Source organism: Herpailurus yagouaroundi, unplaced genomic scaffold (genome assembly GCF_014898765.1).
Source record: "Herpailurus yagouaroundi ecotype Mexico unplaced genomic scaffold, PumYag 100, whole genome shotgun sequence".
Lineage (NCBI taxonomy): Eukaryota > Metazoa > Chordata > Mammalia > Carnivora > Felidae > Herpailurus > Herpailurus yagouaroundi.
This window is the reverse complement of record NW_024412391.1, coordinates 82,379,428-82,405,872: the sequence shown is the minus strand read 5'-3', so window position 1 is coordinate 82,405,872 and position 26,445 is coordinate 82,379,428. Positions and strand designations below refer to the sequence as shown.

The 26,445-nt window shown below is 49.2% G+C and overlaps 1 protein-coding gene and 1 pseudogene across 1 annotated transcript in view; both read right to left on the bottom strand.

Annotated features, from left to right (window-relative positions):
• The window catches only part of CDHR3 (cadherin related family member 3), a 102,511-nt gene that overhangs the window by 19,148 nt on the left and 56,918 nt on the right, over positions 1-26,445 (bottom strand). Inside the window, exons 5-9 of the mRNA XM_040471598.1 lie at positions 15,417-15,511; positions 14,512-14,616; positions 9,286-9,434; positions 6,884-7,073; positions 653-824 (exon numbers count right to left, since the gene is read on the bottom strand). Of these exons, the coding sequence (XP_040327532.1) occupies positions 653-824; positions 6,884-7,073; positions 9,286-9,434; positions 14,512-14,616; positions 15,417-15,511 (711 nt within the window). The remainder of the gene's footprint in view (positions 1-652; positions 825-6,883; positions 7,074-9,285; positions 9,435-14,511; positions 14,617-15,416; positions 15,512-26,445) is intronic.
• LOC121028953 (cathepsin Z-like) lies at positions 22,789-24,436 on the bottom strand (annotated as a pseudogene).

Sequence of the window (26,445 nt, the reverse complement as noted above, 5' to 3'; positions counted from 1 at the left end):
AAAGACCTCCCCCTACTCCCAGACCACGCCCCCACCTTCTTCTGCCTTCCACTTTCCTCTCCTTCCCCGTCACCCTCTGGCAGGAGCCCTGTAGGGAAAGGTGCACAGCTCATTGAGACCCGCTTTTTACGGCCGGCCGTCTGTCTTCCAATTCTGCTTCTGCCCCTGTGGAGACGCTGTGGAGTGGGGCACCTACACACCCCCATTTCCTCATTCTCTGTTGGATATCCAGTGGTTGCACGATGCTGAATTTGGCAAGATACACTCAGGGCCCTGGGCTGGCTTTCTCTCCCCTCACACCTCTCTGGGCCAGAGACGGGCACTCAAGGAAACAAAAGTGCACAAGCCCAGAGGGCTCTAATGTGACTGCAAGCACCGCACTGAACAGACATGCCAAATTGCAATCTCAGGAAAGAATCCAGTCCTTAGCACCCCAGGCACAACTATGCATAACAAATGATTCCCGGAACTTGGGTAAAATAAAGAGCAAATGGGGAAACCAGAGTCACTATTAAGTTTGTCGGTTACCGGTTACCGTCGCTTCGAGAGGGAGTTACCTTGGAAATTGCTCTCTACGGGGCAGCAAAAGCACTAGGCATATCACACCAGCTCCCCCGATGCCCTTTCAATGAGGCAACGACCATGAACTGACCACGATTTTCCCAGAGCCAGCTGGATCCTGTGAAAATCTGCCGCTAACCCCCACTCCAGATGGCGAGCTGAAGTTGAATCGGTTGTTTGGTGCTTCGCTGTCATCGTCAGAGCAGAACTTGTTCAGGTCCAGGAGCGACGTCCCCTTGGCTGCTCTTTCAGGCACCATAATGCTGGCGAAAAGACACGATTCAATATTTTCCCCCAACAAATGGTGATTGAGTGTTGCTCCTGACAGGGGCCCTGGGCTAGACACCTCTGCTTTAATTTCTGTTCAAAGCCAGTCCGTAGTCATTGTGGTTACCGCCTAATGGGTTCCCTGCTCTGCCCTTCCCTCCTTTCAGACTATTCTTAACACAGCAGCCGGAGGGATCCTGTTAAAATGTCAGGTCACCTCACTCCTCTGCTCCTAAATCCCACATGGCTTCTCATTTCACTCCAAGTCCTCACTTTGATCTAGGGGGCTCTTCCCGATGTGCGCCCCTGCCTTGCCTTACCTGTCTGAGCTCATCTGCTCAAAGGCTTCTTGTCTGCTCCCACCTTGGGCCTCCTGGTGGTCCTCGAACTCTCCCCATGCTCTGGCCTCAGGCCATCCCACTAGCTTCACAATGCCCTTCTTCCCACATGTCCAAATGGCTCACATGTGCACTTCCTTTAGTCTCCAATCAGTGTCACCTTCTCAGGAGGCCACCCTGGTGACCCTCTCTGAAATGTCAGCCTCTCCCGCCCCTTGCTCCCTTTCCTGTTCCCCTCCTTCATTTTTCGTCCTTAGCATGATCGTTTTCCAATACACTACATGGTTATTTCTTTATACTGTTTATCTCCTATTTCCCCTCCTGGAAAGTAAGATCCATGAGGACAGGGACCTCTGTCTGCTTTGTTCTTGGCATGCTCACTAATGTTTGTTGGATGAATGAATGTTGACCCAGGAGACTAGCGCAGCTGTGAAGAAGAATAATAGGGAAAAAGAAATTCTGTCCTGCCTGCCAGGGGTTTATGACCTGGTTAGGGAGAATCCTGGACCCCTGCACGCCTCACTTCCCATGATTTGAAAATTGGGTATTCTGCCACCTGTGTTCTAATACCTCTGATGTCCTAAAAGCATCTCCTAACACCTTAGTATCATTCACCCAATAGAAGTGTGTTTTTTTTTTTAATGTTTAGTTATTTTTGAGAGAGAGAGAGAGAGACAGAGCATGAGCAGGGGTGGGGACAGAGAGAGATGAGACACAGAATCCAAAGCAGGCTCCAGCCTCTGAGCTATCAGCACAGAGCCTGACACAGGGCTCGAACTCACAGACCGCAAGATCATGACCTGAGCCAAAGTCAGACACTTAACTGACTGAGGCACCCAGGTGCCCCTAGAAGTGTTCTTTTTTTTTTTTTTAATTTTTTTTAACGTTCATTTATTTTTGAGAGAAAGAGACAGAGCATGAGTGGGAGAGGGGCAGAGAGAGGAGACACAGAACTGGAAGCAGGCTCCAGGCTCTGAGCTTTCAGCACAGAGCCCAACACGGGGCTCGAACTCATGAGTGGTGAGATCATGACCTGAGCCAAGGTCAGGTGCTTAACTGACTGAGCCACCCAGGCCCCTAGGGGTGTTTTTTAATTGAAGTTTTTTTTTTTTTTTTTTTTTGAGAGAGAGAGAGAGAGAGAGAGAGAGAGAGAGAGAATGAGTGGGGAGGGACAGAGGGACAGAGAGAGAGGGAGACACAGAATCTGAAACAGACTCTGGCTCTGAGCTGTCAGCACAGAGCCCAACATGGGGCTCGAATTCACGAACTGAGAGATCATGACCTGAGCCGAGGCCAGATGCTCAACCGACTGAGCCACCCAGGCTCCCCCACATCATCTCTTAATGGCATCTAATGTGGGATCTGGGCTCAACAGACGTCTGAAGAGAAACATCTGACAGCAAGGATGGTTTGGGGCTGTTGAGGATAACTGGGCTTATTTCCTGGAAAGCATTTTTTCTGACAGGTGCATCTTTGGCAAAGACAACCTCTGTTTCAGCAGAATTGGGGTCCAAATATTTTCATTCCTGTCTTGACTGTACAAAGTCATAGTTTTATTCATAAGTGCTTAGAATAGGTGTCACTTATTAAACACCAACTATATACTGTATCATGACAAGCAATTTAAAAACAGTATCTCTAGGGATGCCTGAAGGGCTCAGTCAGTTAAGCATTGGACTCTTGATTTCAGCTCAGGTCACATGATCTCAGAGTGGTGAGATTTAGCCCTGTGTGGGGCTCCATGCTGGGTGCGGAGCCTGCTTAAGATTCTTTCTTTGTCTTTTTCTCTCTCAAAACAAACAAACAAACGAACAAAAAACTCAAGGGGCACCTTGGGTGGCTCAGTTGGTTAAGTGTTCAACTCTTGGTTTCGGCTCAAGTCATGATCTTGCAGTTCGTGAGCTCGAGCCCCACATAAGGCTCTGTGCTGCTTGGAATTCTGTGTCTCCCTCTCTCTCTGCCCCTCCCCTGCTCATGCTCTCTCTCTCTCTCTCTCTGCCTCTCTCTCTCTCAAAACAAATAAACATTAAAAAAAGGTTTTTAAAAAAAACCCAAAAACCAAAACTGAAAAAACAAACAAAAAAACACTATCTCTAATTCTCTGACCTTCAAGAGCTTTGGATTCTTGTCTCCATTTTACAGGTGAAGAAAGAGTGGTTCAGAGTGGTTTCAAGACCTGTCCAACAAAGCTGGTCCAGGCAGGCATGCTTCTCTATTGTCTGTGTTAGTAAATTCTATTTAAGGCCCATCAGTGAATCTTCAGGCCCACAGACAGTTTGGGGATCTGGACCTCAACTCCAACTCTCTGGAAGCCAAGGTGATGCATCATCCAAGGAATCCAGGATCCCGAAGCCAGACCTGTCACGCACTCCGCCTCTCAGGGCTGCCTAGCGTGTTTTCATTCTTCCCTGATGGTCGGAATTTTTCCCCCAAATGCGTGACTTGGAAAGCCGCTTCCCCCTCATTCATCAAGCCCTGCCTCAAAGGCCGGCTGCCCTCGCTCCCAGCCATCTGACCACGTTCCCTCCCCACGCAAAGGTGACTGGCCCAGCGGCAGTCAGAGTGTGCTGACCTTCTCTGCCTCTGGCTCACAAACCGCTTGCGAAGCGCCTTCAGCCAAGCGCAGGACAATTTACAACCAGAGCAGGGGCTGTCACGGCGCCTTTGATGCCTCCTCCCGGCCCAGGGCTCATTCATCACCAGCCTGGGAAAGCCGCAGGGGCCTCAGCGCTAAGGGCTATCTCCATCTCTAGGCCGGCCAGAGAGCCTGCGGGGACCGTGTGACCCAGGGGGCGGCCGGGGGCTGGGCACACCGCCACCTACCTCGGACCCACTGCATGCTGGCGCCCTCCCACTCTCTTCTACCTGCTCTCCCAGACTCCCCTGCTGGGACCATGCCAAGAGCCCTGAAGAAGGAATAAATCTTCAGGGACATGTGTTGTCAGAGCTGGTGGCTGCACCGTCCTGTTCTGTGTGGTTTTGACCCGCCCGGGTGCTCTGGCATGGTGGGAGTGGAGAAGGTGGTAAGAGTAGGTGGTGGGTGATGCCCCTGGAGTCTGCAAATGGGGCCAGGTCTTTGGAATAGAGACTTCCACCTCCGGGACTGCAGAAGGAGCCCTTCTGTGGCCCCTCCTCACATCTCGGCTTTCACAGGCTACCTGCAGGTTGGACAAGCCCTGAGGAGCGACATTGCTTAGAGCTACTTCAGTCATCAATACCATTAGTCCGGTTACTCCCTGGCATTGACCTTCAGGGCTAATTTGGAGAGAAGATTATCAAGAACAGAGCTCTTCATGGGCTTGCCCGGACAGTCGAGAATATTCACATTGTGGTTTTGCCAGCTGCTATGGAATGCAGTCTGCAAACCGTCATTCCACATGCCGGGGGAGTCTGGATTGCAGGAAGCCACAGGACGCGCTTGCAGAAGTGCACCAGGAGGGGAGGAAGTGCACAAGGAAGGTTGGAGACAGCGTGGTCCTCTGCAGTCATTGCTTCTCAGAGTTCTGACACCTCAACCCACACCCTCCACTTCTCATGGTAGCGGAGCAAAGAAGAGCAGGGAGGACCCAGCTGGACAGGGCATTAGGACAGGAAATCCTCCCACCCCCGGGTGCACAGAGCCACCCAAGAGTGCTAGCATAGATTTCAATTTTCAAAGAAAGTGTGACCCCACATGTCATCTCTGCTCCATCCCCCGGGCCCAGACTCGGTTACCAGAGGTGGGTTCCATTTCTGCGTGTGAGAGTGTGGAAGTCACAACCCTAACTACCCAAGGCAACCATTCCCACCCATCAAACAGACTCTTAGGTTAGGGTTGGGATAGAAACCTATCACCTGGTCAAGGCTATTATTGACTTGATGGGGGCCTCAGCAGGCAGCAGATGGCAAATTAGGATAATTCTAGGAGGGTTTGGTAAAGGGCCTATTACAAAGGTGCACACACTGGGTTTATGGAAATCCCAAGGGAAGAGCAGGACTCTCAGGGCTGGTTAAGAGTGGAGCTCCTTTACCACCTCTTGGCCCAGAGGAGCTTGTGGAGGGAGCAGTTCCTGAAGCTGGAAAGAGACAGATGGCTGTGCAGAGGACTGGCTTATAGGATATGGAGATTTCAGGAGGTGGGGGGACATTTCCAGCTAACAGGCATGGAGCCAGATGGGTAAATACCCCGACTTTACTCTGCCCCTTATTCCAGGGCTTCCCATTGGCCAACCAGAAGCTGCAGGACAGGAGGCCAAGCGCTAACCACATGGGTCAGCCCCCCACAGAGCAGGGTGGGGTAGTGTGGAGGCTGGATCTGAAGAGGCAAGTAGGATGTGTCCAAAACTGGGTTTAATTGTTCTGATACCAGACTCTAGGCCACACTGAATTTTAGCATCATGTTGGGCATGCCAACGGAGAAAACAGGGAGACGTTCATACCCATAATAAAGGAATTTATTTATATTTCTATTGCTAACCCTTGACAATCTTTGTCCTTTGTCCTAGGGTCCTTTGTCCTTTGCATGGCCACACTATAGATTGGATCTGTGTCCAAAGTCACCTGGAGCTTAAAAAGTGACCTTGCAAAACCTGTCAAAATGAACTCAGAGGAGGACTCTCACCGTGGGGACCTCTGAAAAGGGGACCTGCTTGGACGTGATTGAACCTTGCTCCAGATGTAGGGCACTCTCCAGATACCAGTGTCACTGTGGAGGTGCCCTCCCGCCCCCATAAGGAGCCACCTTCATCGTTCCCAAAGACTGGAGACTAGCAAGTAAGAAGCCACAGAGAAGCAAGTAACCCCGGGAATACTGATATGGCATTTAGACAAAATACTTAGTAGGGAGATAGTGCCATTTTCAAAAAGGCGTATTGAACCAGGCACAAGGGACCTTATTTTTATTTAAAAAATTTTGTTTAATGTTTATTTTCTTTTGAGAGAGACAGAGCACAAGTGGGGGAGGAGCAGAGAGAGAGACACACAAAATCCAAAGCAGGCTCCTGGCTCTGAGCTATCCTCACAGAGCCCGGTGTGGGGCTCAAACTCACAAACTGTGAGATCATGACCTGAGCTGAAGTCGGACACTCAACTGACGGAGCCACCCAGGAACCCCAAGGGACCTTATTTTTAACTAACACTGAATAGATTGTGACACAAAGAATAGGTCAAAATGTGCAAAATCACTTGTTTCTGCATTTCCCCCCTTTTGGTTGCCTTTTGTGTATGGGCAACTAAGTTGTGTAAGGTGAATTAGACGCTTTGTTTTGTTTTAAGTAAATACTTGGTTTGATTTATTCCTATTCCTGGCGGTGTGTTTCTCTGGGAGCTCCCGGCTACTGATCCTAAGTGTCAAGTATCTATTATAACTGCTAACAGCACTGTCTTGCCACTGGAGGCAAAATAAAGAAAAGGCACACTCCAGAGAGGGTCTCACAAATCCCCGTGGTACTTTTCACCAAAGAAGGTGAACACGCTATAGAAGAGAGCAAGAATTTTTTTTTTTTTTTTTGGCCAGAGTACAAAAGTGGAGGAAGGAATCAATGAAAAAGAAAGAAAATAAAGAGAAGGAAGAAAAAAAGGATCAAGAAAGAAAAACCTATCAATTAAATCAGACACCTCAAGTATGTTGGCTTACGTTCTTGAGGCCTGTCCCAGGTGCCCATGATTCTTTGATTCCTGTCAGAGAAGCCACAAGTTTGAGGACCACCAAAGAGGGGAGCCGCCCCGCACGTGACTACCTGAAGGTGAACTTGGTGCACGTAGGAGCGTTGTCATTAATGTCTTCCACAATGAAGGTTATCTGCATGCGATTCTCTTGACCCCCTGAGGGTCTGTCCTTCACCAGAACTTCCAGAGAAATGGTGGGATTTTGTCTTAATTGACCTGCATCTCGGTCTAGCCTGTGGGCCACTTGGATCGTACCGGTCACTAAGGAGGCAAATGCAAGGACATCACTCTTTGGAGACTTGAAGGCGATTGGAATGATCATTGTGATAGGAGGACTGGCTTGCATGGAGAATACCCTTTGTACAAACACATGTTTACAAACTCATGTAAGTTCCTGGATTAGACATTGATCGGGGTGCTTAGCTTGACCCTTCTAGAACTTTTCACCTCTAACTTCAGGGTTGGGCCCCTGGCAGCTGTTCCTTACCTATAGCTGACCAGACCAGCTGACTCCAGTTTGACCCACTAGTTCTCTTACTGGGGAATGTGTAACAGAGAGACACAAGTCAGGCTAACAGGGGAGTTACAGGTCAGAGACCAGAACTCTAGCTGCGAGGGTGGTCGGGGCAGAGTTGGTTCACACCTTTCCTGTGCCTCATGAGCTACCCAGGGTCCTGCTGATATGTGTCCCCTACCTTTTTTTTTTTTTTTCCTCAAGCTTGGTTTGGCTTGCTTTCATTTCTGTTACTTGCGACCAGAGTCTTTTTTTTTTTAACGTTTATTTTTGAGACAGAGAGAGACACAGCGTGAATGGGGGGAGGGTCAGAGAGAGGGAGACACAGAATCTGAAACAGGCTCCAGGCTCTGAGCCATCAGCACAGAGCCTGATGCAGGGCTCGAACTCATGGACTTTTTTTTTTTAATTTTTTTTCAGAGTCTTAATAAATACACTCTAAAAACCCACTGCATTTGTTAAACATTGCATTTGCAATACTAGAGTGAACAGAATTCTAAGCCATGGTTGTTCATCGCTATACCATCAGACAAATGAGGTCCTTGATGACAGGACACTAGAAAGTTTTCAGAGACAGGGCACAATTATTGCCTTGGCCTGCCTCTCCTAGGACCAGACATCCTTTGCTGTAAAGCCTATGTGGCAAATAGCACATTGTGTTTCTGGGATTGTCCGATGCTGGGCTCCACAAAATCATGTAAAGTGAAGTCCTTTGGAAGGACGTGATAGAAGCTTAAGAGGTGGTGTAGCCTAGGAGGGGGGCTCTGGAGCCACAGCCTTTGGTCTATCTGTATCTCTGCTTCACAACCCACAAGCTGTGAGGCCTTGGACAAGTCACTTACCCTGCCCAAGTCTCTCTCTAAGCTTTATTTTCCTCATCTACGAAGTGTGGATTACGATAGCGTATTGGCTTGCTGTGTTGAGTTCTTAAGATGGAATACATGTACATCACCTAGGATATAGCACCTGGTGTATGCTAAGACCCCAATAAAAGATGGCTAACACAGGAGGCAGAAACTCTCCTTCTCCACACTGGCATGTTTAGATGGGAAAGTAACTCCCAGCAACCCAGGAGATTGATCTAGATTGATGCAGTCCAACATGGTAACCACTAGCCACATGTGGCTCTTTAGCACTTAAAATGTGGCTAGTCCAAATTGCAATGTGTGGTAAGTACAAAATGCTTTAAAGACTCGGTACAACAAATGATCATGTTAAATATGCCACAAGTAACTCTAAAATATTAGTTACATGTTAATGACAATATTCTGGATGTGTTGGGTTCCATAAAATGCCTTATGAAAGTTCGTTTCACCTGTTTATTTTTACTTTTTAAACATGTGGCTACTGAACTTTAAAATTACATATGTGGGCAGGGGCACCTGGGTGGCTCAGTCAGTTAAGCATCCAACTCCTGGTTTCGGCTCAGGTCATGATGTCACAGTTCATGAGTGCGAGCCCTGCATCAAGCTCTGTACTGATGACTCGGAGCCTGCTTGGGATCCTCTCTCTGTCCCCCTCTCTCTGCCCCTCCCTTGCTTGCACTCTGTCTCTCTCTCTCTCTCAAAAGATAAACATTAAAAAAATTACATACGTGGGCTTCCACTCTATTTATTTTGGACAGTGCTGATGTGGATTCTCTTTTCAGAAGACTTCAAGGTACCCTCAGGAGAGTGCACTCATCCATTGTTGGATACCCACCTGCTTCAACGGTGAAGTAGTGACGTGATATAGCCGGCCACCCTGGGGCCCCCATTCAGAGTCCCCGCCCCTCTGCCAGCTGCTTTTAATACACCTATTACCCTGGTAAGTTATAATACTCCAGACAGAAAGGCATGCCCCAGACCAAAAGACAGATAAAATATTTGTAAAACAATCCAAATGGCTAGATTAAAGATGCACAGAAAGGTGAATGAGTATGTGTGTGTGTGTGTGTGTGTGTGTGTGTGTGTGACTTACACTGGTTGATCACGAAATAGCTGTTAGCAGTGGTGATGCTGTAGAGAAGGAAGCTGGTAGAACCTTTATCATCGGGGTCCTCAGCTGTGATATTGGCCACAATGGTGCCCGCATCCAGCTCCTCGGGAATCGAGTACACTCGTGCTGGGCTGGAGCAGAAATACAGCAGACACAGCTAATTTTCAGGGGCACGGGAGGGAGGAGTCTGGGAGGTGGGTATTTTGGTTAGTGCTAAATATAGCACTGAGCTTTTGAACTTGCATCTGCTCGCTCAGAAAGAGAACTCAGCAGCTGAAAGGAGGGGTGGCCGGCTTTTGTATTTCCAGAGCTCCCGTCCCTGTGGATGCGAAGAAAGTGCCACGCTGTTACTGCAACCATTTACAGTGGCCTCGGCCTCTGACTCCGCGCACGCTTGATGCCTTTTCAGATCGGCCGGGGCATTAACATCTTTCGCAATAAGGATAGTTGGCCTATCCAGCCATCTTCTCTCCTTCTGCAATTCTTGTGCAAAAGCTCCCTGAATTATTTTACGAAATCCATCTGGACACAATGTCCACAGCTAACAGATTCCTGACTCCCACCCTATGGCTGGCACAGGAAGCTGTGATAATAAACTGCAAACGCTTTTTATTTTTTCTTTGTCTTTTTGGTTATTTTTTTAAATAATTTTTTTTAGTGTTTATTTTTGAGAGAGGGAGAGAGACAGAGTGAAAGCAGGGGAGGGGCAGAGAGAGAGGGAGAAACAGAATCCGAAGCAAGCTCCAGGCTCCGAGCGGTCAGCACAGAGCCCTACACGTGGCTCGAACTCATGAACTGTGAGATCATGACCTGAGCGGAAGTCGGACACAACCTGCTGAGCCACCCAGGCGCCCCCCCACCCCACCTTTTTTTGCCTGAGGAGGCAGAATTTACATACAGAACTTGTGCACCTTTCTGAGTTGCATTTATCTTAAGGTCAGGTCTCTGAACGGAGGAATGAGCCCCCCTCTGGCAGAAGCCAAGGTCAGTGCACTTGTCCTCCATGGATGACTTCTTACAAGATACCAAACCGCCAACCCACCCATCTTCCTCAGACTCCCACTGTCTTTGGAAAAGGCTGATAATAAGACAGAGAGGTTCAAGCTTTTAACTACACAACTTGGGTACATTGAGTAATTTTGAATGCACCAAGGAAGGTTTATTGTTTGGAATAACCCTGCAGGAAATCTTTTTGCTGAGGGAAATCATTTCAGTGGGGCAAATAATCACCTCTGATTTACCAGTTTTGTAAGTTAGGATTTTCCCACGTGGGATCTTCCTTTAGAGGGGAACTCTATATTTCAGGTTTAAATGATTGCATTCATTTCATGAGCTCAGAATTTTTCTTCGGTTCTGGCTCATCCTCTCTGTAGGGTAGATGGGACCAGAGGGAAGAGAAAGGAGAGGGATCCTTCAGCCAGCATCAGAGGCAGGCAGAGAGAGGCTGCAACCAGGCTCTCCTCACCGGGGCTTCCTCCTGAGTCCTGAGCCTGCCCCCCACCCCCGACAACATTCCCAAGATGACCTCCTGTTGGTGCACCCCATTGTTGGGGGGACAGTAATCTTGTTTAGGCCAAGAGGCCACCACAGTGCTCTCCACCTCTCCCCTCCCAGTGCCTCATGGAGGCTGCCCATTGATCCATTTACTTGCCTGACCCCCTTCTCAGTGAATCTGAGGGTGGCCTACTGATGGGTCAGGAATAGCTAAGTGGGGTGTGAGGGGCAAGGGGCAGGAAACAAAACCGGACCCAGAGGGGAGAAGGAGGTAGCCCCAGCTCCCAAAGCCCCTACGTCCGTTATGTGAGAGTCCCTGTTTCTAAGGTGTTCTGTTTTTTTCTTTGGTTACTCTGAGTGGGTTCCGTTAACTTCCAACAAAGAGATTGCGAGGACCTCTGTGCTACCTTGCCTCTGCTTCTTAACGTGTGGTCACTGCACGGTCCACAGGCTCCCTGGGGATTCTGGATCTGAATGCAGAACTCGGGCCAGCTGCAGACCACTGAATCGAGATCTGCATTTTCACAAGCTGCCCGGGGATTTGTATGCACTTTAAAGTTTGAGAAAGAATTCTGGGGCGCCGGGGTGGCTCAGTCGGTTAAGCGGCCGACTTTGGCTCAAGTCATGATCTCGCGGTCCTTGAGTTCGAGCCCTGTGTTGGGCTCTGTGCTGACAGCTCAGAGCCTGGAACCTGTTTCAGATTCTGTGTCTCCCTCTCTCTGACCCTCCCCTGTGTGTGCTCTGTCTCTCTCTGTCTCAAAAATAAATAAACGTTAAAAAAAATTTTTTTTTAAGTTTGAGAAAGAATTCTCGTAAGGAAACAGCAGAGGTGACAACCACAGATAGCCAACCTGTCATAGGACAGAGGACACCTTGGGAGGAGAATCTTCTTCCTCCTACCCTCCCTTCTTCCTTCTAAGACAGTGGTTCTCAGCTGGGGGTGATTATGTTGGTTGTCACAACTAGGGGGAGGGGCTGCTATTGGCATCTAGGGAGTAGAGGCCAGGGACGCTGCTGAATACCACAGCGCACAGGACAGCCCCACCCCAGGAAGCATCCAGCTCAAAATGTCAAGAGTGCAGTTGTTTAAGACACCCTGTTCTGCAGCCCCATCTGGTCCATGCTGGGCACTCCAGGAAATCCGGTCTCTGTGAAGGGAACCAGTCAGGCTATTGGTGAGTGCAGAGCTCCTCAGGCACACCATTCTCTCCTTTGCTGACCTGATATTGAGGCTGGCAGAAGGCAAAATCTTTGGTTTATTTGGTCTGGGCACCCATGACCCAAGTAGGTATAAAATATCATTGAACATGGAGGTGTTACCCTCAGCCCACAGCTGAGATCTATTCAAGAGCAGCAAAGCCAGGTGTCCCGCAGCTACTGACAGGGTTAAGCTCTGATATCACTTACATTCCCACACCCTCCTCTGCTGTAACACCAGACCACCAGGACCTGGACGAGGGGGAGACAAGGGCCAATGGCCACACTCGCAGGGAGGGGCATGAATCCCGGATGGCCTCAGATGGCTTCATCGTTACAAATGACTTTGCGGTAAGTGCATAGAGTGCGTGTGCACCGCGAGACCCTAGGTTGAAAAGGACAGTGGGTAAATACAAAAGAAATGGGCAGCAGGGGACAGACTGCCCAAGTCTAAGGTAAAGTGCTCTGCAAAAACCAACAAGCATTGTGCTTGCTATGTAGAGAGTAAATAGAAGTCAAGTACTTTTATAATAACGTGCTTGACTGTAATAATAGCAGAATCCTAGAGTACACATCTCGAGTCCACAAAGCATTCAGATGTTTGTCACCACCCAGGGAGACAATGGTGAGCCGCTTTCAGCAACGCAAACAATACCTGCTTTGGCTGTATTGATTGCAGGACCTCACCAAAGGGTAAAGATAGAAGACTTGTTTCCACATTCCACAGTCCTACGTCACATTCCAATTCCGTGTACTTGAGTCAGTTCGAGGATTGAATTGCGTTAATTCTGAATTAAGTAACTTAATGGGTGGTCCTAGCACTGGTTCTGGGGGGAAAGAAGGATCATGGCTCACGGGAACCAGAGTCAGGACAGCCACTCTGCCCCCGTGCTTCCAGGGACAGTCTCTCGCAGACCCATCCCTACCCACACCCATGGATCGCTGTTTGAAACGGAGTGAAGTGATTTGTTACAAAATGCTTAAATGGTCACAAAGATCACGCTATCTGTCTGGAATGGGGCCCAACAGGTGCATTTCCAAAAATGAGAACCAGAGTTCCAGACCTATTTCTGGGGGTCCCTGTCACCAGCCATGTTCTCTTTCTGCTGAGGCCACTTGCTTTATTTTGGAAGACACGGTCCAAACCAGATAGTTCTGCGCCTTGGGAGAACTTCTCGTTTTCCCCATTGCGATTCCCTTAGCCTGCTCCCCCACCTCACAGATGGGAAGGTGGGGGTGACATTGCAGAACACGTTGGCTCTGGCCCTGCGGCCGTCACCCGCCTCTGGGGGTTCCTGATAAATCCGCATTGCTGTGTTGGCTAATACTTGAGTCTAAATCCAGGCTGGGATGTCACAGCTATTTATAAACTGCCTGTACTGTGCTCCTGGAGGAACCCGTCAGCAGAAATGCATTGCATCATCTTTCTGAGCTTAACCTGGCAACGGACGTTGATGGGAAGCGTTATGTGGGAGTGTATCTGCTGTCGCTCCCTCCACGTTGACATCCGGCAACAGGGCTGCAGACGGTTAGCATCCAGAAGTTTCACAACTGTGGCGTGTTTTGCCAAATGGTAGCAGGTTGGCCTGCGAATGGGATGGCCTTAATACCTTCCAGTCTCAGAACACTTCTGCAAGCATTCCATGTAGTTCTGGGGCCCAGTGGCTTTTCGTTGGTGGAGTCTCCTGAGCTGAATTTATTCACAGCCATTAAATCAGTTATTAGCACTTAGCAGGCCGGTGGTTCTGTCAGTTTCCTCATGGCTGGCTCCGGAACCCGCCTCAGCAACTGGGGCAGGAAGAGTCTGGTAACCAGCAAGCCAGGCTGTTTGCAGGGTCGTATGCTAGCTCAGAATGCCACCTTCCCCTCCTAAACCCCTACCTATGACAGGCTTGGGGCTCCCCTTTATGCCTGGGCTGGTGCAGGCCCATTCCCACAGGCTCCCCGCACCAGACTCACCTCACCTCTGCCGGGAGTAGGAGCTGCCAGATACAGCCACATCTCTTTTCTGGATCCCCCCGGCCCGTGGCGGGAGACACTTAGAGCACCCCACAGTGGGCAGGCCTCCTAAGTATCATCGAAAGAGACCTCTCCTCGGTCAGAGAGGATAACGTTCTACCAGTGGTCTTTATAGAGTCTTGACTGACGACGCGTGCCCTAGGATCTTGCTATTATTCATGCTGAACAGTCGATTATAAAAGGACCTTTTACACGTGCCCAGTGGCCAGCTGCACTCCAGGGGCACCGTGTCCGGCCCCTCCTCCCTCCCCAGCTCACCCACAATCCCCGATGCGGAGGAAAGGGGAGCCAAGGTGGAAGGTGGCAGTCCAGAGGCTCAGGGAGAGCGGACACTGAAGCTCTCAGGTCTCTTGTGTCTCCTCCGGGCCGGGGAGGCCCGGGAGGCTTCCTATCGGGGAACTATCCCTCTGTCCTGTATGAAATGCGTCTGAGAGAGCTGGGCCGCCTGGGAGAGATGATGGCTGTGGCCCACGGAGCCCTGCACGCCCTCAGGCCTACCTGGTAAAGCGAGGGACTTCATCGTTGATGTTCACAATATTCACGTGGAGCGTCGTGGAAGCTTGGAGCCCTTGGCTATCTCTTACTCCAGCAGTGAGGTAGAAACTGGCAGGGAAACATTGCGTGTCAGCGAATCAAGCTTTGCTGACATTACCTTAAAACGGAATGTGGGGGGGGGGGGGCAATGGGGAGGGGGGGAGGGGGAAAGAAGCCTGCTCCTTTCTGGCCACCTTCCTTCACCTGCTCACACAGAGTCCGAACTGCCACGCCCACCCTTCTTTCCTCGCCTCTAAAACCCACGCCTCCACTTTTCTCTCACCCCATAGTCCTTATTCCCCGGGGGCTGCTCACGTCTGCCATGTTGCACACTGGATCTCTGCTGTCCCTCACGATATCCCTGCAAACAGGTATCATGCCCATGTGAGGAAACCGAAGTTCCCATGGATTAAGTAACTGGCCTGGTTCTCAGACCAGGCAAGGAGCCAAGAGCCAAACCTGGGTTGGACCCTTGTCACCCTGTGTGTTTGCATCCTCAAACCCTGGTCTCTCCTCACCTCTTTCCTCAGCTGCCTGCTCGCCTCCACCCTGCTGCTGTGATGTCAGAAAACAGCTCTGATGGCAACCTCTCCCAAGCCAGAAAGGCACCTGAGGCAAGCCTCCAGATTCTTGGAGACACATCTCCCACACCTCCATTCTTGTTATCTGGAGATGAAAATTTGGGAGCGGGGAGGAGGCTTTCCAGAGAATTTTATTCCTTCTTTCTTTTGGGGACTCACTACCCTCTGAACTCAGCAGGAAAGCAGCAAACCACTCAGGGCCTCCCTCACTGCCCTCAAGCTGCACGATGCATGCTCCTGGACCCTCAGATAAATAGTCCTTCAAGCAAGGTCATTGGCAAAGGCTACCTTCTGTGTCCTGCTTCAAAGTCAAATTCTGTTGTGGAGAAGAGGGTCCCACTAGCAGACAGTCTGAAGTTCACTGAGGGGGATATCAGGAAATACTGAAAAACAAGGAAGCAAAGAATGTAACTAAGAGTACCTATTCATCTTTCCCCTGGAGACTAGTTTGTTCAAATCTCATTTTATATTCTTGGCCCACGGAACATTCCTGATGCATCGGGAGGCGGCCCAATGTATAGTTCTTGGACTTACCGGTTCCTGACCCAAGAAAGCTCTGGATCTGCTGCTCTGAGCCTCTGATCTGAGCAACCACACCCCGAGGAGCTGGTCCCTAGGTCCTGCCTCAATTACAGACGAGCATAAGGGTGTCCTGTCAATGCCCTCTGCTTCTGAGTCTAGTCTCCCTATCCCTGTTGCCATGTTCTCATGTTTGCTTCTCAGGATGATGTCTGGCTTTCAGTCTAGGTCTTGGCTTTAGCCAACACTGTTTAAATACAGCTACCATGCATTAGGTAATAGGACAAGACTGAAGTAAACAAGATCTGGTCTCTACCCTTAAAAGAAATTAGGATATAGTGGGGTGCAAAAACGCTCACAAACCTTGTTCACTGAAATGACGGAAGGGAAAAGGGAAGGGACAGGTGGGAGAGAAAAAAGAAAGTTAACAGGGCCTCAAGTCCAAATTGGAAGGTGGTTTGGAGCTATAGAAGGGCTATTTTAGAATCTGATCTCAGGTTTATGGCCACTGGTCAAGTCCTTGCACATCTTGGGGAGTTAAGAGTCTCATCTTTTATGGCTCCTAGTGCCCAGCCCAGCTCTCTTGGTGACTCCCTGCCTACCACCACTCTTTCTACCTGGGAACCAACTGCAGGACTAGCTACACAGCCCATTCAGGGCCAGCCCACAGGAGGACCACCTCCATGCTACCCATGGGTGCTCATCAAGACTGCTTCTATGCTCCCATCATGGAGTCAACAAAGCAGACAAAGGACCTGGATCAAAAGAGCTGAGTCCAAGTTCTGGTCCTCACCACAGGATCTGGGACAAGTCCATTCCTTGCCTATAATATATGGAGAAGACCACCAAGTGCTCCTCCATGTTATTGTGAGGGTTAAATCAGAGTGAACACTTGAACATGTGAAGATCCACAGCAACACTCGAGGCTTACGTATTTATAGCCATTTGTTCCAAAGGGCTTTAAGGTCTGAAGCTTTCATTATTTCCTAGTAGGATGAGACAGGATCTATCCTAAAGGCCTTAGGTCTCTGGATCAAATAATCAGTGGAGATTTTGCAATCAGAGCCACAGCCCCTGAAGTCTAGAATCAAAGGAAACACAGCCAAGGTTTCCAACCTGGCGATTTGCTGTGTCGTGTGATCACAGCTGAGCTCCCCATAGGAGAGAGAATGCACAGAAAACAGATTAAAGGTCTCATCAGGGGCCAATAGAAGGTTTTTAACCACTTCCCTGACTGCAATAAAACATATTTTTTACACACAAATTAGGAAAGAAAGAAAAGTATTTAAAAAATACCCAATATTAGTCACCTGTAAAATCCCATCATTTTCACGAATAGCCTTCTGGGTTGTTTTGTTTTGTTTTGTTTTGTTTTGTTTTGTAAGTAGTCTCCATGCCCAGAATGGAACCCAGCACAGGGGCCAGCACAGGGCTTGAACTCATGACTGTGAGATCAAGACCTGAGCTGAGATCAAGAGTCAGACGCCTAACACATTGAGCCACCCAGGTAGCCCAATTCTTTTTTTATGCAAACTTATACCCTCCAGAACATTGAGATGATGCTCTAGTCAAAATTACATTCTCTTGTTCTTTTCATTTGTGTCTGGAGCACTTCCCCATATTCTTAAATCTTATCTTACAGTCTGATTGGTTAATGATGGCACAGCATTCTACTGTAGGGCTTATTTTACTAAGGCTTTCTTGCTGGTTCTTACCCATCTTTAAGGGGAAATATTTGGGCAGCACCAAGGAACGCCCTTCTTCCAGTCCCCAGAATTGTATAAGCAGCTTGGCAGCACGCAAAGGTATGATGTTTAAATCCCAAGCCCCCACTGTCTCTCCAGCTCATAGCCTGGGCAGCAGTTGCCTAGGCCTGCAGCTGTCTGTACACACAGAGCAGTTCTGTGTCTTTGAGCAGAGCCTTCCCTGCAGAGAATCCTCACATACCCATAGATCAGAGGCTCAAGCTGTACGTGACGGGATGGCAGGATTTATAGAGCCATGGGGGGTGTTTACTATGTGCACCTGATTCAAGATGCCTTTCCAATGTGTTTAATGCTCTGGAAGATAGGTCTCCCATTCTGGTGAGTCTCCAATAGCAGAAATTCTCAGGCTACAGAGATGATACACACATCCTACTCTCCAAAAGCCGATTGTCAATGGGGGGAACATAAAAGAAGATGTGAGAGACATGCTCACAGGGAGATAAATATAGGATACGATATGGGAACAGACAAGGGGGACCCAGACCCATCTAGAACAGAAGAGTCAAGTGTGGTGGCTCTGGAGCCAGACTGCTGAGTTGGATTCCTGGTTCTACTACTTTCCAGCTGTGAGAGCTTATGCAACAAAGAGTAATAATAATAGGGCATGTCCAACAGGCTATCATGTAAAGTTCTAGAACAGTGCCTGATACATGGTAAGCGCCCAATACAGGTAAACTACTACTGTTGGTTAGAATGTAAGATCCATGAGGGGAAGGGCTTCATTTTATTCATTACTATCTCTAGTGTCTGACACATAATAGATGCTCAATAAATTTTTTTCAATCAATAAATATTTGTTAAGGGGTGCCTGGGTGGCTCAGTCGGTTAAGCAGCCAATCCTTGATTTCAGCTCAGGTCATGATCTCACAGTACATGGGATCAAGCCCCACATCAGGCTCTGTGCTCTGTGCTGACAGCACAGAGCCTACTTGGGATTCTCTCTCTCTTTCTCTCTCTGCCCCTCCTCCCCTCATGCTGTCTCTCTCTCTCTGGGTGTCTCTCTCTCAAAATAAATGAACTTTAAAAAATAAAAATAAATATTTGTTAAATGTTAAATATTGGGGTTTTCCTCTTTCCTATTTCCCATCTAAGACCAGCATCCCCACCCTAAAAATTTTTTAAAGCAGGCGACAACAATGACAAAAATCTTGCCAAACTTCAAAAAAAAAAAGCTGTTTTACTTGGGTAATGCTAGGCTGGAGTATGAAATCTTCCCCAGTCCTGCCGATGTCTGGGCGAGCAGGAAAAACCCAGCAGCAGACAGAAAGCGGTGACGACTGTAGGATCAGGAACGTAGGGAATTACTTTTTCATTTATATTAAGAGTTTGATTTCCTGGAATCCTGATTTTTTTTTCTTTTAGCACCAGGCTAATTTCCTTTATCCTTGAACCTACGAGCTTGTGTTAATGGGAATAGCAGGCTTGTACTTAGAAGGGAGATAATATCCATAGACTAAAAATATTGTGTCATGTGGCCATTTGCCAGCAACTCAGCAAAGCTTTCTGTAAAACCTGGCATTCTCTCCCCTTTTTAAAGGCTTGTTTAATCAAAGCTGCTCCCTTGATATTCATTCTTGGAAAACAGAAATTAAATAGAATGAGGACCAATTGCACCCCCTCTCTGCTCCACTACTGGCTAAGAAAAGTCCTGAGTAATCAGATCAATTCGGTTAACAAATGCTTGTCAGACAAGCGCTTCAGTGTCCCCGCTGGGAATATTCCTTTACCACCACCCCAGGCTTCTCTATTTGCAGCCCCTTGGCAGCTACCGTTTGCTCTGGGACACAAAGGCTTCAGTGTGGAAGACAACAGAGCCCGAGCTTCCTGCCCCATTCCCCCTTTATTGTGCCACTAGCATCAGGAGAAAGGAGGGTGGGAGGAAGCTGGCCCAGTTTCCTGAAATGTCAGGCTCCCTGGGGAGAGCTCACCACCTCCTCCTGGTCTCCCTCGCTACAGCTGGAGCCGGAGGCAGATCGGGATCCAACCTGTGCTGGTTTGCGGCCCTCAGTTGCTTTCAGGCCGGCAGTGGAATCAAGTGGGCGAGCATTCAGCCTCTAGTCTCCCAAGAACAGAGCAGTCAACCTCCAGGGGCCAAATCTCCAGAGGGAAGGAAGGAGCCCTATCCCTCCCAAGTCCAGTAGCTCAGCAAGCCACACGCCCCCAGACCCACCCGGAGGACCAAGGGCGTGCGCCACCATCTTCCAAGTGGGCTGTGGCGAGTTATAAATGTGATGCTGCGCGCCTGTGGTATTTTTCAGTGTAAGATGAATATCGTATAAAAGGCTTCATCCCTGTTCCCCCCCCATCCCAGCTCAGAGGTGGGAGGTGGGGGGCAGGAGTGGGAAGGAAGGGTACCTAGGAGGGGAAAAAAACACCATAAAAATCCTACTGCAAGCCTTTAACTTGTCTTGGCTTGTGTGGTATTGTTAGGAGGGTGAGCTAAGTGGGTTATAGGCAAATATTGGAATGTTTTTAAGAAGAGCCATATTTACAAATTCAGAATGCTATAGATGTGTAATCCTTTACTGGTAAAGCTGCCAGCGATCTATCCTCTCATATTCCGTCTTTCTTTTTCTGTAACCAGCCTGGGTCGTACTCTCTGATTCAGGCTTCACTCATCTTAAGGACAACAGTCCCCGTCCGCTCAAGGAAGTGTCTCAACATATGAACAGTCACCAGTGGTGATGTATTTGGAAGGGGAATAGTCCAATACCACTGTTTGTTTTTTTCCTTTGTGGAGCATTTTAACAAGAACCTGGAGTAAAACTCATTTTGCAAAGACTTCTGGCAGTGACTCCTGAGTTAGCAGGCAGATGCCAGGGGGGCACTGAGCACGTGGTGTGTGTGTGTCTGTGTGCGTATCTGTGTGTGTGTGTCTGTGTGTGTATCTCTGTGTGTGTGTGTGTCTGTGTGTGTCTGTGTGGTAGGAGTGGAGACATGTGGGAAGCAGGAAGGGCACTGTCACTCGGGACATCAAGGGACAGGACACCAAGGGCAGAATTTGCCAGAACGATATAGAAGGGAATGGGCAGGAGTTGGGCCGGGAGATCTCAGTTCTCACTAGAGTTACGGGGCCCAGGCAAAGGTCTCAGCTCGTCCGGAAACAAGGGGCCGCTCGAAGCCCCTGAAAAGTCCCAGCCAGCCGGCCCCGGCATAAACGACCACTTTATTCCCAGGAAGATGGAAAGACACAGCTCACTGCCACTTCTCAGAGCCATGTGCAAGATGGAGGCGGGGAGAGAATTACTTCCCCTGTTGCCCTCCTGGTGGCCCAGCCAGTAGCAAGGTTATTGCTCTTTTAATTTAATCCTTTGTCTGCCCTGGTGAAGACAAAGCACATTTCACTTTATGCAAAAGTCCTTCCCTAATGGAAAGGCCAAGAGAAAGCTCCTTAATGGAGGAATTGCTGCTCTACATCACTTTGCCTCCAGCTGCGAAACTGATTAACGTCCTCAGAGTCTCCGAGGAGGCTTTGCTGCAGTCACGGTGGCCATTTCCGAGCAGAGGGGGAGGTGGAGCATGGGAGTTGGGTGGGAGGGGGTTGGATCTCATTGAACCTCCTTCAAGAAGTAGAGACAGGGCTGGGGGAGGGGGCCCAGAGGAGAAATGCCAGGAAATGGAGTTATTCACATACACACCACTCTGAGCCCAGTATTAACGCGTGTCTCTGAGCGTGCTCCACCTGTACCCCATCACGACACAGAAGGTGCACGGGGAGGGGGAGCTGAAGCTGGATCCAGGCCTGCGCCAAACAACACAAGCCACCAGCCACGGGCACCTGCGACTATTGAGCATTTGCAATGTGGCTGGTCTGAAAGGAGGTGAGCTGTAAGTATAAAGGACACAATGAGTCCAAAGACCCACTATAAGCAAAGGATGTAAAATATCTCATGAATCGGGGCACCTGGGTGGCTCAGTTGGTTAGGCGTCCGACTTCAGCTCAGGTCATGATCTCACGGTTTGTGAGTTCGAGCCCCGCGTCAGGCTCTGTGCTGACAGCTCGGAGCCTGGAGCCTGCTTCGGATTCTGTGTCTCCCTCTCTCTCTGCCCCTCCCCTGCTCATGCTCTGTCTCTCTCTGTCTCAAAAACAAATCACAAAAACGTTAAAAGATATCTCATGAATCGTTTTTATGTTGATTATGGGTTAGAAACGATAGTAGTTTGTATAGGAGTATTTAAAATGTAAGAAGTATATTAAAATTAATTTCACCTATTTTGTTCTACCTTTTCAATGTGGCTACTAGAACATTTAAAATGACACACACCACAGTCATTTCTGGCCCGCATGCCAGCTGTATTGGGCGGTGCTGGCCCAAACAATGTACAACATGCTATTAAAATTTCCTTAAAAAGGCAGGAGCAAATGCCAGAGGTCTCTGCACTAGCCCGCACTTGTATGCTATCTGTGATACACTTTCAGTTCATTAAGCTGCATAGACGTTGCAGGATTTGTCATTTTAAGGGAGTTGGGGTTTCTGGAGCTGTCCTAGAGCTATTTTTTAATCCGTTCTTCCTCCTCAGGGGTTCCCACCAGCAAGGCAACTCCTTGGAACCCATCAGGTAAGATGATAGGCACAAAGCAACCTGGGGTGGCTTCATGCACATGCTTTGGTATCTTGTTTTTGCTTTTGTTTTGTTTCTTGTGGGAAGTCATGTATTTTAGTCATCACTCGGGCAATCTGAAATGGCCCCCTTCTCCCTGAGCCCCTACCATTGATTATTCACCATTGATAAGTCTGACCTCTTTCACCTTTTGATCACATTATAGACCACAGTCACCAAACAGAAAATACCACATCATGTATTGAAGGAAGTGGAGGTCACATAATTGTCTTGTGGATCACATCTTCGCCAGGTAGATGGTTTGCTGCGTGATGATGGCAGGGGAGTGGCCAGTTTGGGGGCAGGGGGGTGGAGGGGTCTCAGCCATCCCCTTTTAGACTCTTCCCTCTGAAGTGCCCTTCCAGCCAGCACCACAGCAGTCTGCATGTGACAGGCACATCTTCTAGGTGCTCAATGCAATGACCAGCCATCAGGTACTTTGAAATATCAACCCCTAGTTTGTTCAGACCATAACAGTACCGACCCAGTGCCCCTAACAACAGGATCCGCTCTGATTATGGTTCATGATACCATTTCTTTCTTTCTTTTTTTTTCTTAATTTATTTCTTTTGAGAGAGAGAGGGCACGAGCGGGAGAGGGGCAATGAAGGGGGGCAGAGGAAGCAGCCTCCAAGCTGTAAGTACAGAGCCCACACAGGGCTCCATCCCAGGAACTGTGGGATCGACCTGAGCCGAAATCAACGGTCAGATGCTTAAGCCACCCAGGCCCTACATGATACCGTTTCTTAAAACACGCTCTTCCGGAGACCTGTTTTAGGATGGGTCCCCAAATGCACAGGACTCCTGGACAGCAAGTTTGTAATTGGCACCCTTCCCATCTTTATAGGTGCCGGTCACTATCCATCCAGTCTCGCCCACTGCATGGTTCTCCCCATGAACCCTGGACTGTCCAGTACTCAGTGTCATGGTTGACATCCCAGCCGGCCAAGAAAATGACACAGTTTACGTAGGCCCTGTCTGGGTTCTCGACATAGATGCCGCCTATGTAGTTAGCCCTCTTCTCTGTCGCCCTTGTACCGCAGCCGATGGGCCTTTGGTGTAGATTTCTGCCACCATCTCTCTTCTGGAGAGGGAGCCATAGTCGCCAACCTACTTGAGGGTGTAGTTCTGGACGGCATGGCCGTCTCTGAGTTCCGTGCAGGTTCCACATTGGTTAAGCTCCCAGTCATTGTCATACTCCCAGTTCTTGGCCTGGTAGCTGTTGCAGGCCTCGTCAGGGATGCCTTGCTGGTGGGTGTACCCCCACACCTGCAGGTCGTCGCCCCTGCGCAGGAGCCCAGGTTGCAAGCGTCCTTCCCTGCAAGGGTCCTTTACAGGCTGTGCTGCCAGCATCGTGGCAGTGGGGGGTGGTGCGGGGAGCACGCCCCCTTCCTCTTGCTGTGGATCCTACCCGTCATCCTGGCTGTGGTGCTGCCATGCACCCGGCAGGCACCACAGTATGGGGGGACGGTCCGGCCCCCTGGGGACACTGGCATAGTTGACCCTATCCACGTTGCTCCAGTCCCAGCTCTTGGGTAGATCTGACAGGGACAGGTGCTCATGAGGCCAAGGCTGTGTCCTGCGCCCCGGCTTGGACAGCTGGTCCCTCTGCGGGGGTCGGTGGCAGCTCCCGACCAACTGAAGTGGGGCCAGGCCAGCGTGCCTCCCTCCCCCCAATGTCACCCCCCCCCTCTCCTGGCAGCATGGGCAGCAGCAGTCACAGCCGCAGCCCGGACAGTGCCAGAGCTCCCGGCTCTACTTTGGTGTTCCATTAAAGCCCCTGCTTGCTTCTTCAGTTCTGTGGTCCTCGAAGGGTACAATGTCAGAATCACCTGAGCGGTTTGTATTCCAGGAGTCCATGGTTTTTTAAAAGCAGCCTGCAAATATTCTCACGCAGGGACCTGAACGCCTTCTGAGAACCCATCCCAGCCTCTCTAACCAGAAGACTCCCCCCGGGGTATTTGGCAAAGTTGCAGATTCCCAGGCCCATCCCAGACCCACAGGATGGGAAACTTGGAGAGATACTTGGGAAATTTGGGAAAACATGCCCATGGTTTTCAGCCCTGGCTGTTCAAGAGATTCACCTGGGGGCTTGCAAAGCCTGATGCCCGGATCACACCCCAGGACAGTCACATCCGACTCTCGGCGGAGTGGGACCCAGATATCTGTTGTTTTTTTAGGTTCCTCTTCTGGTTTCAATTTATAGCCAAAGTTAAAAGGCACAGGTTCTGTGAATAGTAAATTAACCCATCTCCTTTCTCCTTATATAGAGCAAATATGTCATTTAGTACCTCCAGAGCGTCCAGAATAAAAAGTCTAAGTACAAAGGCCGTGCTGTGTCACTTCTTGAACTGCTATTCCTTTCCAATCTGAGAAAGAGTTCTTTCTACATCATGCTCACTGCTTCTGCAGGCTGGAACATTCTGCGCAGCTGTTAGTTCTAGTGCAGGTGTTAAATACTTCATTAACACTTTCTGCTGCACTTGAAGGGCCCCCTCCCGCAAATAACTCCTAAGCACACTGTGAAAGCTATGGGTGCAGCTAGTTCCAGGCCCCCAGCCCCTGCGGCTGAGCTCAGACCTCTTTGGATGGCACTACATATTCTTTTAAGGGAGCAACGCCTGCTGTATTTGTTACCCACCTGGCTGCTTCCCTTGCTCTGAAAGCATAACAACCTGATCCAGGAGGCGTTTTTACTTTATTTTTTTAATGTTTTTTTATTTATTTTGAGAGAGAGACAGAGACAGAGACAGAGACACAGCATAAGCGGGGGAGGGGCAGAGAGAGGGGGAGACACAGAATCTGAAGCAGGCTCCAGGCTCCGAGCGGTCAGCACAGAGCCTGACGTGGGGCTCGAACCCACAAACTGTGAGATCATGACCTGAGCTGAAATCAGCCACCTACCAAATGAGCCACCCAGGTGCCCCAGGAGGTGTTTTTAAAGGGACTGCCATGGCCTTATCCCCTCTGTATAATTTGGAAAGATCTATTAAAGATGGGGATTTAAAAATAAACCTTTTTCTTGGCAGTCGGAGAGTCCTTCCACTTTGCCCCCACTGCATCTTGTACAGACTTTATAGCAATTACCTCATTGAATTATAATGATTTGGTGTGTGCACGAATGTCTCCCACTCAGACTGTAAACTTCTTGAGGTACAAAGATGTGTGTTACTCATCTCTGAGTCCATAGTATCTAATAGAAAGCCGGGCACATAGTGGATTCTTGGTAAATGTTGAAATGAACTAAATGTATAAATGAGGTACTATAATTTGGGTTGCCGACCCATCTGAAGTCCTTTTTCCCTTGGTCACCATCAAGCCACAGTGCCCGTAGGACACAGTGCTGGCCAGTGAGGAGTAAACAGAAGTCTTCTGGTTAGGGGCTCCAGAAGGGTCTTTGTTTTCCTACCAAAAAAGGTACAGGCTGGGCTGGCCTGCTCCCTTCACCCTGTACCCCTTCCTGCTTTTTTTTTTCTTCTTTCTGCCTGGAACTTAAAGGTAAAGCCTGGAGGTACAGCAGCCATCTTGTAATCATGAGGCAAACAGAAAGAGGACAAAACCAACATACTGTGGGTGAAAGAACAGAAAGATAGACAGAGCCCAGGTTTCTGATGGCAGTAGATGAGCCAGCCCTGGACTGCCTGCCTGCCTCTGGACTTCGTATGGGAGGAAAAACAAAATCCCACATCCACCACTGTGATTAAGTTTTCTGTTGTTTTCAGACCAACACATTTATAACTTACATAGCAATATGTTACTCATAAGTATGCGTTTAAAGCACCTAGTGTGGCTCTTAGCACATAGTAGGGATCCATTAAGTGTTTGCATATTCCACGTATTCATGCAAATAGAATCTTGAATAAATTATTTTTCAGAGGGGTCATCTTCTGATAATAACTGTAACTTAAGATGTGCCCACTAATCTTAAAACAGCTTTGTTTCAGACCCTGCCGACTGTATCATATTAGTGCTTGAGGTTATCCCCAAGGCTCGCTTCCTCGTGTTAGAAAAAGTAGCCCTGTTGAGGCTGCAAATCACAGAGCAAACAGCCGAAACAGCCTCCCGGTGTTACCAGTTCCCCGAGTGTCATATTTCAAGCGCTTGCTTCTCTGTAAGGTGGGATTTGCCGGAGCAATGCCTGCTCCAAGGTTAGCGGGCTGGCTGGCTGGCTGGCTGGCTCTGGTTCTTTTCTTTCTGACCTGGACTGCCCAGCTGCAGGGCGCACAAGCCACTTCAGGGGACAGAGCTGGGAGCCACAGCATCCCTGTCCTGGGGACACGCTGAGAAGCTCCTTCGCCCAAAGGTTAGCGTTTACAAGAGCTCCACCGGCAGCCGCCTTTAAGGGAGTGGATTTAAAAGGGAGAGAAGCAAGATCTCAGACTGAACCGTGAGGGAAGGTTCCAGGGCCTAGGCTCTGGTTTTTCTCTGTGG